General features: G+C 42.1%; 1 protein-coding gene across 1 annotated transcript in view; it reads left to right on the forward strand.

Moving 5' to 3' along the window:
- Positions 1-1,079: 1,079 nt before the first annotated feature.
- Positions 1,080-14,993, forward strand: part of SPHKAP (SPHK1 interactor, AKAP domain containing) — a gene marked incomplete at its 5' end in the record, with an annotated part of 25,012 nt that continues 11,098 nt past the window's right edge. Inside the window, 5 exons of the mRNA XM_015417823.1 lie at positions 1,080-1,139; positions 5,620-5,754; positions 6,885-7,143; positions 7,418-11,162; positions 14,422-14,613. Coding sequence (XP_015273309.1) covers positions 1,080-1,139; positions 5,620-5,754; positions 6,885-7,143; positions 7,418-11,162; positions 14,422-14,613 — 4,391 coding nt within the window. The remainder of the gene's footprint in view (positions 1,140-5,619; positions 5,755-6,884; positions 7,144-7,417; positions 11,163-14,421; positions 14,614-14,993) is intronic.

Here is a 14,993-nt window from a genome sequence, read left to right on the forward strand (position 1 = left end):
GACGGACAACGTGGATTTAGATCTGAAGAGCATGCCATCTAATCTTTTAGCACTGCGAGCACTTTATTGCTAACTGTTAATTTTATAATGCTGATATGAGTTAAAATGTATTTTTATGTCATTTTAAACTTTTATGGTGATGCCAATTAGGTACATTGTACCGCTCTTGTTAGCCGCCCTGAGCCTGTTCGCAGGATGGGCGGGGTATAAATATAATAAATAAATAAAACAAATAAAGCTGCTGAAATTGGCAATAAATTTAGTAGAAATGCGGTAGTAACACCAAGTGAAAACCGTATTTCCTCCTTCACAGAAAACAAGGATAGCATTTGTCTGGGGGCTTCTATGGGGAAAGATCTCCAAAGAGAGGCCTTTTCTACCAAGAAGGCCCTGCATTTTATTTCTATCAGCTTAAATTCATACGAGGAAGAAGGTAAAACCAGAGCCCCCTGCCCAAAGGTCTAAGTGTGTAGGGAGGCTGATACAAAAGAAGGTGTTTTCCTAAATAATCTAAGCCAGATATTTTTAAAACAATGCTGTAACTGAAAACTATTAGGGACATAATAGAGCTGTTTTTTGCAAATCTGTAAAATGGCTTGCTGCTGCAATCAAATCTTGGGCCGGGGACTACAAGTAAGTTCTTATCTGCAGCGCTCTTTGGGGGGGGGGGTGTTATACCAGGAGAGGCAGTCCCAGAGATACCTGGGTCCCAGACCATTAAGGGCCTTAAAGATAAGCACCAAGACCTTGAACTTGATCCAGTACTTCACTGGAGGCCAGTGTAGCTTATTGGAAGTAGATTTTGCTACAGAGTACTGTCCCTCCCACCATACAAAGTGATCTTCCTTGTTTGTTACTTCTTTCGGCGGAAGGCAGACATCCTGTATTTCCTTCTTTCCAATGCTCTTCTCTCAAACAAATAACTTAACTTAGACAATCCCATCTTTTATGTTAGAAGGTGACAAATTGCTGAACATACTTATAAAAATATTTTTAATTACTAGAAGTTTTATAGGTCTTCAGATGGTGAGAGTCTATCCATTCCTTTCTTACTTTCCCTCTCTCTCTCTCACTTGCAGGTTTGCTTTGTGAATCTGGACACATGCAAAGTTGATTGTGATGAGGAACACATGAAACAGGCAAGTGCTGTGCTAATAACACAAATTGTATGCATGATACACAAAAAGCCTGTGATTACTCATAAGAAAAAAACAAACAGAAGAAAGAAAAGATGTCTCAGTAATTTCCAGGCTGCAGGAAGATAACATATCATGACAACAGAGGTTGCAACAATCATGTGCACCGCCGCCACTTGGAGGTAATGTGAACATGGCCCTTTTGCAAGCCCCCTAAGCAGTCTAAGGCGCTTGTATGGATATCTCATCAAATGTGAACTGGCCCACACATTCAAAGATGGGGATCAACCCAATAAAGCCATAGTCCAATACAGTCCACACCAGAGTTCCCTCTAAGCTGAGTTAGTGTGAGCTAGCTCACAGTTTTTTAGCTTCCAGCTCACACATTTTTGTCTTAGCTCAAGAAAGATGGCCCCAGAGCAAACTAATCAATGTTGCAGCCAAATGACTTGCTCACAACTTTAATGCCAGTAGCTCACAAAGTAGAATTTTTGCTCACAAGACTTCACAGCTTAGAGGGAACATTGGTCCACACCCATCACCTTAGGACACCATATGCCCGATACCATCAACAGGAGCTCAGTGCTGCAGCAAGAGGCATTTTAATCAAATGACACCTTGCCCTGTCCCTACAGACAGTAAGATAAAATAGGACTCAGGGGAGGCTAACAGAGCAGTACCATCAGGTATCTCAGCAACTGGAAAGAAGCACCACTAGGCCTCTGTGAGAGCTGTGTGTGAATGCCAATTATTGGTACCTACTTCTAGGGACTGAACACCACAGCAGAAAGTGCCTTGCAAAACTTGCCCCATAGAAGTGCTAAATTCTAACCACCATGACTGTCAGATCTGCCACTTCATCTCAGTCTGATTCTAGGAAACAACCCAAGAGCTAGGATTTCTAAAATAATTAGAACAGATAAAAGGAAGTACTTCTTCACCCAAAGAGTGATTAACACATAGAATTCACTGCCACAGGAGGTGGTGGCGGCTACAAGCATGGACAGCTTCAAGAGGGAATTAGATAAACATATGGAGCAGAGATCCATCAGTGGCTATTAGCCACAAGGTATAGATAGGAATTCTGAGGCAAGTGATGCTCTGTATTCTTGGTGCTTGAGGGGGACAGGACAGTGGGAGGGCTCCTAGTGTCCTGGCCCCACTGGTGGACCTCCTGATGGCACCTGGTATTTTTGGCCACTGTGTGGCAAAGTGTTGGACTGAATGGGCCATTGGCCTGATCTAACATTGGCTTCTCTTATGTTCTTAATCTGTTGAATTAATTGGAGAGTGTGGAGTGGGAGGGAGCCAGCCATCAGCATCATAGACCCTTACTCTGGGCAGTTGGGCTGCTGTGCACTTACTTGTTTCACAGAAGGGGTGTCAGAGCATCAGTATTAGGATAGGAACAAGGACCTTACCCACCATGAAAGAGTCCTCCCCTAGGTATAAATCAAAACAGATTACCAGAATTCCCTTGGCAGCCATTAGGGAAGTTGATCCCACAAAATCCAGACTACTTATTATTCTGGTTCAAAAATCATAGTTTGGCTTTATATGAAAGAGCCTTGGCCTCACATGCTCCCTCCTGTGCCTCATAGTCACCTGATATACCTTCCCATTTCTCCCAGCCTGATTTGTGACAAAAAAACCCCCCATTGTCATTAAAAGCAGACCTAGGAGCCTATAGTCTGCACAAACCATAGTTTGCTTACAAATCTGGACACACACACACACACCAAAAATTGTGGTGTTAGTTCAGGATTACAGGCAATCTATGGTTTTCTACAAGACAGGGAGCAGAGGAAAGAACTGAAGAATGGACATGAGTAGAGAGCAAGAGCTAGGGTTGCCAAATCTTCTTCCCCCCGCGGTGGGGGAGTGTCGCCGCGGTCCGGGAGTCTGGTGTATGTGCGCGCGCGCGCCGGCAGCACGTCGCCGGAAGTTGGTACCATATGGTTTTCCCCTCCGACGAGCTCAGCCACGCCCCCAACGTCGGCAACGTGGCTGCGTCACCTCTGGTGACGCAGCTTGGGGGGCGGGGTTCCCCCCGGGCCGGAATTCCCCTGCGGCGGAAATCGGGCCGCGGAAGCGGGGGGTTCCGCGCCCCCCGGCCCGATTTGGCAACCCTAGCAAGAGCGGGGGGGGGAGGAAACACAAGAGCTTGAGGCTTTCTGTTGTAACACCAAATTATGATTTTCTTTTACATTCAAACCTGCTCATAGTTAAAAGTGTTTCCCAGAATTTTGTTCCACCAATCTCTGTGTTGCTTAATCTTATTTATTCTTCTCCTGACATTTAGATATACACTGAATGTAACTGGTCTCCTTTTTCTTTTTCATGGCCTTTTAAATATCTGAAAATTGTCCACACTTCCCTTCATAAACTACTTTTCTCTGTACTGTATGTGTGTGGTTCATTCAATCATTCTTTTTATCACTTGTTGGTGGGCAAATGGGGGATCACTCCAACCACTAAGGTGATGAGTCCACTAATAACAGTTTTGTAAATTGGCCGTCTGGATATTATCATCTTAATTCTCCCCATACACAAGCACCCCCAGATCCAAACATTTCTATCACTGAACTCGAAACAAACCTGCCCTGAGGTCATTTTCTTGGCTTTTCTCAGTTGCCCTCTCTTTACAGTGATAAAATCTAGTAGTTTTAGGTGTGCCCCCCCCCCCAGATTGGGGATTAACATTATCAGGGGTTTTTTTTGCAATTATTTATATATTTATACCCTAATTTCCTTCCCAGTGGTTTACAACATCATTTTCTCCTCTTACATTTTATCCTCATGTCAAGCCTCTGAAGTAGGTTATTCTGAAAGAGAGCAATTGGCCTAAGATGAGCCAGCAAGCTTCCATGGCAAAATGGGAATTTGAACCTACATCTTCTTGATCCTAGTCTAACCACTACACCATGATTGCTTGTTGTATGTAAGGGAATTTCCAAGCTGTAGCAGTTCTCCTGTGTTTAGGAGACACTGTAACATAACATATTAGTACCACATGAATTGGAAATTAAGATGAAAATATTGAAGTATTTTACTGGAAGATTGCACAAGCTTCATTAGAAAACATTCACAATTATACCAAGGCAGTTCATAAAGTGAAAGTTTCATTTACCTAACAGCAGCACCAATGCTTGAAAAGAAACTCACTGCAGGACCTTCTCAATGGAATTAAATACTGAAAAGGTCCTGCTGTGAGTTTCTTTTCAAGCATTGATGTTGCTGTTAGGTAAATGAATTTGTTCTCTCTTAATTGCCTTCAGGTGATTAGTCACTTGTTGAAACTCTTTTCTCCAGCTGCTTTCTTTAACCAGGGGCTGAAAAACCTCAAATATGCAATAAATATCCATACAAATATATAAATATACAGTTCCAGAAACTGAGAGCCTTTTTCATATAAAATGGTTTGTTTGAACATGGAGATAAGACTGAGAAACTTGACTTGAGAAATCATGCATAGGCAGTTTCACGAACCTTCCGTTTCTGTTATATAAAGAACCATACAGAAGGGGAGGATAAAATTATATTGGATCTTTCAGCCTGAGCTTGGCTCAGTCACAGACTTCTTTTTAAAAACCATGCTTTGAAAGGCATGGTTTAGCACTAAAATATGCAAAACAATAGTCAAGGAAGTCATTCTCCACAGTGCTGTCAATCTGAACTATGGAGGAATGCACTAAGTGCTATGTTTATGTTGCAGTGAATGATCAGCATTTGGCTAATACTGACATTCATGTTAACAATCCTAGACAAATTTTATGAATCTCCAAGGACAGATTTTGTTAATGTTAAAGGGAACCTAAATGTGATGTATGTCCAAAAGTAGGGAAATATGTATCTTATCTTCAGACATTTCACAAAATTCACCTGGAATTGTTAGCATTCATATGTAAACCACTTTTTGGACAATCTATGGAACACATATATTTCTAGTTCTCCGTGGATATTATTGAGAGTTGGAATAGAACCTCAGAGGAGCCAACCACAGAAATACAACAAACCATACACATCTGCTGCTCTCAGATCAACCCTTGTCTAAAGACAAGTAGCTAAGGAGTAGTTTATTTTTCATTACAAAGTGACTTTTCAGATCCAACTGAACTCTCTGAGTGGTTTCATCACATGCTGGGTTGTGTGTTTTTTAGGCCTACCTACAGCCACATGAATGTGAATTTGTCTTTCAAATAACTTTGTGGAACACTTTGTGTACTATTTTAGTACACAATAGTACTTTGTGTACTATTTTAAATGGCTTTGTGTACTATTGTGTACTATTTTAAATGGCTTTTGTTGGTTTTATGTAAGCAGCCCTGAGCCGGCCTTGGCTGGGAGGGCAGGGTATAAATTTGAAGAATAAATAGATAGATAAATAAACACTGGAAAGCAGCATTTTAAAACGTGCACACATGATTGCACAACTGGTAAAAGAGTGGGATTTATGCCTCATCGTATTTTTCTCATACTACAGAGATTGATCAGTGTCTCCCCAAATCTTCCAAAGCTTATCAACTCTATGAAAGTAGAACCACCAAAAGAGAACGAGATTATCCTACTGAGTGGATTAACTTCAGGGAACCTTCAGGGTGATGTTGAAGTACCCCAGGTATGAACTTGAAAAATAATTCAAAAGCCTTCACACTCTAACAGGCATTCCATGTATTCTTAGGCAGGTAACACATAAGGATGAATTCTAACTAGGAATACAATGAAATACTCATGTATAAAAAGAGAACAACATGTTTACATATATAATACACTGGCATTTGCTGCTACCCCTTGTATGTATTCTATTTATAAGAATATACACAAATCCAAAATATTTAATGCTTAATCCACAGGTCTTTATCATTATAGCAAATATAGGTAGAATCATATACCCAAATATACACTGCACTTAAATTATATAAAATTAACTTCTAATTGTAAAACAAATATGCTTCATCAACTAACTGCATTCCACATAACAAATACACTTTTCCCTTATCCTGCTTTATTCTAATTTTAGCTTGGTTTAAGCATAAGACATGATGCCTGTGTACTTCTCATTTACTTATCCGTTTTATAGGCAGCTTTTTGTGGTGTGTACAAAATGAGATTCTGCCTCAGTCATTTGGTTAGGAGGGCATCAAAGCATGCCAATCAATGGCTGTTGGCACTCAATTGGTATGCTGCTCATTTCAGGATGTGTTACGATGCAATTGCAGATGTGGTTCTGATCCAGATACAGTCAGTAATAGCTGTACTATTGAAAGTAATGGGACTTCAATTAGTCATGGGTAACTTGTTCCAGGGGTTTCATGAGGCTTTGTTTTGACTAACTTTATATGGGTTGGGCCTTATCAGCAGGAGATTAGCAAGTGGGTTTGAGTAGTTCAAATCAGCTTTTGCTTTTAAATAACATAGTAATCTTTGACTTCTCTAATAAAGAATGTTGCAGCTTGAAAAGTATGCAAAAATAATAATAATAATAATAATAATAACAACAACAACAACAACAACACAGACATGTATCCATCATATATTTAACACTTCCATGAAACCTCTTGAGTCTGGCATCCTCATGTTTGCCCTGTGTAAAGCAAAACACCACAGCATCCTACAGACATTCAGCCAATTTTACAAGTATTTTTATTGCAGGAAGAATTTAGAGAGAGAGCGAACATTTTTAATATAAATTCTCTGTTTTCCTTTTACTTGCATAACTCTTTGGGTGTTTTCTCCCCCCTCCCTCAGTGTTCTTGGCCGGCAGATGTCTGTCTGGTTCAGTGTGCAAGAGGAAACAGAAAGAACAGCACAAGCTGCATCATCTTTGAAATAAACAAATTCTTGATTGGACTGGAGCTTGTTCAGGAGAGGCAGCTGCCTGTAGAGGCCAGCATCTTAAAGCCCGAGGATGATACCAACTGCTCAGTGTCCTCAATAGAGGAAGATTTTCTTACAGCATCAGAACACTTTGATGAGGAGGAGAATGATGCCGATGAGTATAAAAATGGTATAGTCTGGCAGTCAAGCATGTAGGGTGGCTGTGTTTGTAGAAACAGTGCTGGATATTTATTGATATGGATTTCTAATGGCTGCTTGAAAGCAATATAATGAGATCAAGATAAAAGTTTTTCATGCCATTAAATATCATTGCTCATGAGATGTATGTGGGGTCATTGTACACGGTGGCTGCACTCTCCAGTTCATGCTGCTTTGCAACACTCACTGTTCAGGAAGGGGCATCTGGTTATCTAAAGACTAACATATTGTTTTCCTTCTCCCAGATCAGGAAAAGCTAAATGTCACAGAACCTTCAGCAGCATTCATAAAGTATCAAGGGAAAGGACTTGAAATCCCAGACTGCAAACAGGCCAGATTGCCATTTACTTTAGAAGAGAATTGTGTTAGCAAAGTCAGCGCTGCTCCAGATAGGACTTCAAGTTCATCTGAGGAAGACTTTAATGTCGGAGGTGAAGACAGTGTTTTACAAACTGTTGGCAAGGCCACCAAGCAGCTACACTGGAAGCTTAGTGTAGCTGGGAAATCTAAGCCATCCTCAAATACAGAGGACCAGGAAGACTCTTCTAGGGGTGACACAGACAACTCTGATGTATCAGAAGATGCATGTTTGGCTATAATGGCGAAGGAGGAATTGATTTCTCTGGATGATGCAACAGCAGAACAAAACAGTCACTTAGACACATCGGAGTATGGAAGTGGAATAAAACCTCACCCTCCTGTGCAAAATGAACAAGAAACTGCAGGTCAATTTGCTACAAATTTGGCAGAATCTGTACTGCAGGATGCCTTCATCAGATTGTCTCAGTCTGCTTTTACCAAAGAGGCTGCCATCAGCATCTCTGCTGGTAACTCCTTAACTTCAGCCACATGTACCACAGAAGATGACATGGCTTCCCGGCCATGGAACGAACTCCCCAAAATTGTCATAGTTCAAAGTCCAGATGGTTCTGAAAACGTATCCGAGTGGCCTGGATCTAGTTCACCAAATCTGTGTCCTGGGTCTGAAATGGATTGTCCCACTGAAGTTGCAGATTCGGTCCAAGACAGCACCTCTAGTGGAAGCGCTCAGAGTACTTTGGAAGTAGCTTTGGCCTGTGCAGCTACAGTCATTGGCACTATTTCAAGCCCACACGCTGCAGAGGAACTTCACAGAGAACAGGAACCAGTGGACTCTGAGAATGATACAACTGGCAGTGAAGAGCCAAATCCTTCCCAAAGCCTCAACGACTGTACATCTGTGGACTTTTCTTTTCCATCTGCCCTGTGTGGAATGACTCAAGTAGCAAGCGCTGTTGCTGTGTGTGGTCTTGGTGGAAAAAAAGATGACACGTATCCTGTAACTTCAACCGGACTCTTGTCTGCTGCTGAGGCATCAGCAGCCATTACTCTCCACTGCAGTATAGCCATAGGGAGCAGCATGGAGAATCTGAACAGTAGCATTGCACAAGCGTTGTTCAAAGAGGCATCCTTAGTGCTAACAAACCCGGAAATGTACAAAAATATAGGGGAGTTTATGGAATCCATAAATGGGAAAATCGTTCAGGCAGCAAGAAAGCCACCAATTCCACACTTGGATGAAATTGTGGTCGATGAACTTGCCCAGAACTTGTCTAATATTATTCTGAGGCACTCTGTGGAAGAGGTCAGGAAGAAGCAGCATAGCGCCAGTTCAGAAAGGAGCATGGACACAAACAGCCAGGATCTCTTTCTTGCAACTGCAAACAACCTGCTTTTTAATGTGCTGTATTTCACTTGTAAGAAAATGAGTGACACTGCACAACTTAGTGAATGTTCAGATAACTTTGCTGAAGAAAATTTCAGCTGGCAAGTAATGGACAGCCAACCAAAAGAAGCAATGGATAATGTGTTACAGCAGTCCCCAAACTACTCCAATAATGAGCCTTCCCCTGATACAACTCCTGACAAGGATCTTGTTTCTTTAACAAATTCAGTAACAGACATCAACAGGGAAGTTGCGGCAGTTGCTCAGAAATCGGCTGTGCTTCGTACAGATCTGTCCCCTAGATCCAGTGGTCATAGTTCACCTACTGGGAGGACATCTCCCAAGAAACGGTATGTGAAAAGAACTACAAGAGATTGTTCAAAATCCACAAATCCCAGCAATAATCAAACCAAGAAAGAACTCAGATCATTTACTGGCCGGGAAAATACCACAACAGGGTATGAATGCAAACACGGTATTCAAGAATTGCAGTCTTCTGGTGTGCTAGTCAGTACAGACAGTCAAGAAGAACACACCTGCGATGCAGCATGGCACAGTGAAACCCAGCTCAGTGTGTCCTTATTGGGTAATCAAGGTCTGTTGCCTTCCCAAACTTTGCTACAGTTGAATTACCCAACAAATAAATACTGCATAACAGATTTTGCAGAGGAATTGGCAGAAACAGTGGTCTCCATGGCAACAGAAATAGCTGCCATTTGCCTTGACAATTCAAATGGCAAGCAACCCTGGTTCTGCGCATGGAAGAGGGGAAGTGAATATTTGATGCCTCAGGCTTTGTCATGCCGGACCATCAAAAGGAAGAAGGAAACAACACAGTCAAATGGAGCCGTTGTGAGAAAACATAGGCCACCTAGGCTTAGTGAAATCAAAAGAAAAACAGATGAGCATCCTGAGCTAAAAGAGAGGCTTATGAATAGAGTAGTGGATGAATCCATTAATCTTGACGACACACCAGATTCTAGTTTTGCCAATGAAGTGGCCGCCAAAATTATGAACTTAGCTGAACTCTCTATGACTGATAATGTGTGGCAGAGTCCAAACCATCCTCGAAATAGACTGCTCTGTGACCGGTGGAATAGAGTCAATGCCTCTAGTTGTGAAAGCATTCCTGAAGAGGATTCAGATTCCAAAGGGTCTGCCAATACTTTGGGTCTCATGAACACCCTAGGGCAGCCAATAAGCAGAACAAGTTCCATCTCCAAGCAGTCTAGCTGTGAAAGCATTACAGATGAGTTTTCAAGATTTATGGTCAACCAGATGGAAAATGAAGGCCGAGAGTTTGATTTGTTACTTGATTACTACGCTGGGAAAAATGCAACTAACATCTTAACTTCTGCACTGCAACAAGCCTCCAAGAAAAATGGCCACCTCAACGTCCGGCCAAGCTGCCCATCTAAACAGTCGAGCACAGAAAGCATAACAGAAGAGTTTTATAGATATATGCTTAAAGAAATAGAGAAAGAGAATAAAGAGAATGTGTTTTCTGCAAGGAATTCAAAGGACTGGAGTAGCAGTTTATTTCCTCCTTCCCAACGATCACCTTTTTGTTTTAGACAGTCCTCGATGCCCGATAGATCCTCAGCTTCAAGGCTAACAGTGAATGTGCCCATCAAGGCAAATTCGTTAGATGGTTGTTCCCGTAACGGTCACCAAGATTCTTTAAGTGTACAGCCCGTCAATACCGTATCCTCTTCTGGGCTTTGCAAATCAGACTCTTATCTGTACCAAAGATGTAGGTCTGATCAAGTAACAGACATGTTGATCCATGAGACCTGGGCAAACTCCATCAAAGCTCTAATGTGCAAGAACAAAATAATTGTGGATGAAAGAGAGGTCACGGAGCCTGAACAGCATCCCCATGACTCTCCACCACATGTCCAACTATATGCAAATAGGCTAGCTGCAAATATTGTTGAAAGTGGGAAAACTTTAATTGCCATCCATCAAGATTCTACAAAGAGAGATGGCTCAGAAGAAAGCAGTCCTGTTCCAAAAGGAACACAAAGCTCTAAACTGATAGGAGAAAGAATAGGATTAGATGCAAAAAGACAATATTCTGCAGCCTCTGGAATGTTTCCTACAAAGTTTACTAGCTCCTCTGCATGCCTAAGGGAAGTGCCTTTAATTCAGATAGAAACTGATCAAAGAGAAGACCTTGATAAAGGCCCAGACCTCCTAATTCAAGTTAACATTTCCTCTAGGGAAGCAAGGGAGCCTCTCAACAAAGAAAAGCCTTCAGAAGCAGATATGGGAAGACACACGGTGTCCTTTTCAAACAGCAGGTAAGAATCATGGTCAGATTTAGAGATGTGGGGCCCTGTGGATGAGAAAGGTGTGGTGTCCAACATCTGTTTGTAGGGTGTGCCCGCAGAAATGTAGGCAGAAAAACAAGCACACATACATGCATACTCAGGGCTTCCCACATTTCTGTCCATATCCACTGATACCCCCCACAGTAGAATTTGTTGTTCAGTCGCACAGTCGAGTCCGACTCTTCGCGACCACAGTAGAATACAATTTACCAGATCTTTACAGCATACAGAATTCTGCTTTTCAAGTTAGCCATGCCATCTGTTTTTGTATGGCCAAATTGCATGTTGCACTTCTTATGTGAACATGCAGGGGGGGAACCCCACATTTGCATGTCTATCATAATCTGTAACTATAGCTATGCATAAGCTGCAGATAAATGAACTGAAGAGGCATAGCTGCCTAGCAAACATGGTACAGGTCACACATTTTGCTTCACAGCAGCCCTATATTTTCTTGCTGTCTGGAGAACAGATACTTCTCCTTTGCCTTTCCATTCAGCTACTATGTCCTCTTAACATTCATAGCATAAAATTCAGGATGGGCAGGCATTATTGTAAATTTCTTCAATAAGTGCCATTCACCAGGCCCCTCAGTTTGGCTTAGCCCCTACTGTGTATTTTAGCAGAATTATTAATCCAGCCCTGGTCAGATGAGAACAGAGTTATTTAGAGCTGTGAATTGGCATGTGCTGGGTGTTTCTTCTCTGAAAGTCAAATGCAGGACGGTTCATGAAAATATTTTCTTGATTGTTTAGGAATTTTAAACTGTGTTTTTTATCCTGTGAAAAGAAAGACAGACCTGATTATTCTGTCCATAAGAACATAAGAACATAAGAGATGCCAATGTTGGATCAGGCCAAAGGCCCATCCAGTCCAACACTCTGTATCACACAGTGGCCAGAAATACCAGTGCCATCAGGAGGTCCACCAGTGGGGCCAGGACATTAGAAGCCCTCCCACTGTTGACCCCCCCAAGCACCAAGAAGACAGAGCATCACTTGCCCCAGAGCCCCTATCTATACCTTGTGGCTAATAGCCACTGATGGACATCTGCTCCATATGCTTATCTAATTCCCTTTTGAAGCCGTCCATGCTTGTAACCGCCACCACTTCCTGTGGCAGTGAATTCCAAGTGTTAATCACTCTTTGGGTGAAGAAGTATTTCCTTTTATCCGTTCTAACCCGACCGCTCAGCAATTTCGGTGTGGTGCCCAGAACTGCACACAGTATTCCAAATGAGGTCTCACCATTGATTTATATAGGGGCATTATGATATTGGCTGATCTGTTTTCAATACCCTTCCTAATAATCCCCAGCATAGCATTGGCCTTCTTTATTGCAGTCACACACTGTCTCGACATTTTCAGTGAGTTATCTACTACAACTCCAAGATCTCTCTCTTGATCAGTCTCTGCCAGTTCAGACCCCATCAACGTGTATTTATATTTAGGATTTTTGGCTCCAATGTGCATCACCTTGCACTTGGCCACATTGAACCCCATTTGCCATGTTGACGCCCACTCGCCCATCTTTGACAGATCCCTTTGGAGTGCCTCACAATCCTCACTGGTTTTCACCACCTTGAACAACTTTGTATCATCCGCAAATTTAGCCACTTCACTGCTTACTCCCATCTCCAAATCATTAATGAACAAGTTAAAAAGCAGTGGACCAAGTACTGATCCCTGCGGTACCCCACTGCTTACCTCCCTCCACTGAGAAAATTGCCCATTTATACTCACTCTCTGTTTTCTATTAATTAGCCAGTTTTTGATCCATAAAAGGACTTGTCCTTTTATCCCATGATTTTTGAGCTTACTTAGGAGCCTTTGATGAGGAACTTTATCAAAAGCTTTCTGGAAGTCAAGGTAAACAATATCTATTGGATCCCCCTTGTCCACATGTTTGTTCACCCCCTCAAAGAACATTAACAGGTTAGTGAGACAAGATCTTCCCTTACAGAACCCATGCTGAGTCTGCCTCAATAGGTTTTGTTCATCTATGTGCCTACTAATTCTTTCCTTAATAATGGTTTCCACCAGTTTACCCGGTATCGACGTCAGACTGACTGGCCTGTAATTTCCCGGATCTCCTCTAGAACCCTTTTTAAAGATGGGAGTGACATTTGCTACCTTCCAGTCCTCAGGAATGGAGGCTGATTTTAAGGAAAGATTACATATTTTTGTCAGGAGATCCACAAGTTCACATTTGAGTTCTTTCAGAACTCTCGGATGTATGCCATCTGGGCCTGGTGATTTATCAGTTCTTGAGTTGTTTATCAGTTTTAGGACCTCCTCTTTCGTCACCTCAATCTGACTCAGGTCTTTCAACACCCTTCCCGAACTCAGCGGTTCTGGAGTGGGCAAGCACTTCTCATCTTCCACAGTGAAGACGGAGGCAAAAAAGGCATTTAGCTTCTCAGCCATTTCCCTATCATCCTTCAGTACTCCTTTTACCCCTTGGTCATCCAAGGGCCCCACTGCCTCCCTGGCTGGTGTCCTACTTCTAATGTATTTGAAGAAAGTTTTATTGTTGGTTTTTATGTTTTTTGCTATATGTCTTCTGTTAGTATGTGGAATATGGCCTGTTCTGTAGAACAGCTTTCACTCATCTCTCTGTAGCGTGGTCAGGTCCTCACCCAGAGATGGTGCTGATACCTTCAAATACAAGGTGCAGCTGCGGTGGCCTCACTCATTCGTCCAGCAGTCCTTTCCCTTTCTCCCACCCGTCTCTTCTGCTTGCTACGAAGTATGAGTCATCTTGTGTACCAATGGTGTGTAGGAGATGATACAATGTATTTTACGGACTGACTTTCTGTTGCTGTTGGTCTCCAAGTTCCTTTCTGAAATTCATTTTAGGAAATATGGCAATTAAGGTGCAATGTTGGGTAATTGCTTAGGGAATTGGCATGCCATATAATGAAGTATCTACATATGCTTGATTAAAGGTGCAATCTCCATGTTGCAGCCTGGCTAATGGGAAAACCATTCCTCATAGAATATATGGGTTACTTTGGCCACTGGAAAAAAATTGCAGTACAAATCAGTAGTTTTTGATGTTATTGTAGATATTCTTGTGCCTATAAAAAGCAAGGCTAATCGAAGGTGTTTGTTTCATGATGCAACAGTGTTTTGAAGCAGAAAATATTTTCTTAGAGATCCCCATTTCCTTTATCAGCAATGCCTTATTCCTGTTTGTTTGTTTTCCTCAGTCAAAACAACTTGAGTATGAGAAGTTGCCCAGAGCCTGAAGCTTCAGGGGAGGCCAAAGCCATGGAGGAGTTTCCCGTGCCTCTCAGCAGCAGTGATGAAAGCACAGGCAGCAGCTGGTGTCAGCTGGCAAACGATGAGGACAATCCCGATGATATGAGCAGCTATTTGCAACTCAGCGAGAGATCTATGAGGTAGCTGCACGCCCCTTTGATCTGTAAAGAATAGAATCACTTGTATAAACGTTTTCATTGTCATTTGCTCAGAATGAATGTCGTTAGAATGTTTGTGGAGTTTAGATTTCATAAAGTGCTGCAGGAGGCCTCATAAAGTTTTTGGAAACCATGCAAAGAGATTGCAGCCCAGTCCCAAGCAACTGCTTCCTGTTTCCTCAAGGAGAACATCCTCAGACAAGCACATAGAGCTCATTGTTGCCTGTCCCATCTTATAGACACACTTTTGCATCATTTGTGTCTTACTCTGTGCTACCCGTCTCTCCTTCTCTATGGGGATGGACAGGATTGAAAAAAACATGTTGAGTGACAAATGAAGAGCAAGCACAAGGTTTCTTCTT

This window comes from Gekko japonicus, unplaced genomic scaffold (assembly GCF_001447785.1).
Source record: "Gekko japonicus isolate JY-2015 unplaced genomic scaffold, Gekko_japonicus_V1.1 scaffold302, whole genome shotgun sequence".
Taxonomy (NCBI): Eukaryota; Metazoa; Chordata; class Lepidosauria; order Squamata; family Gekkonidae; genus Gekko; species Gekko japonicus.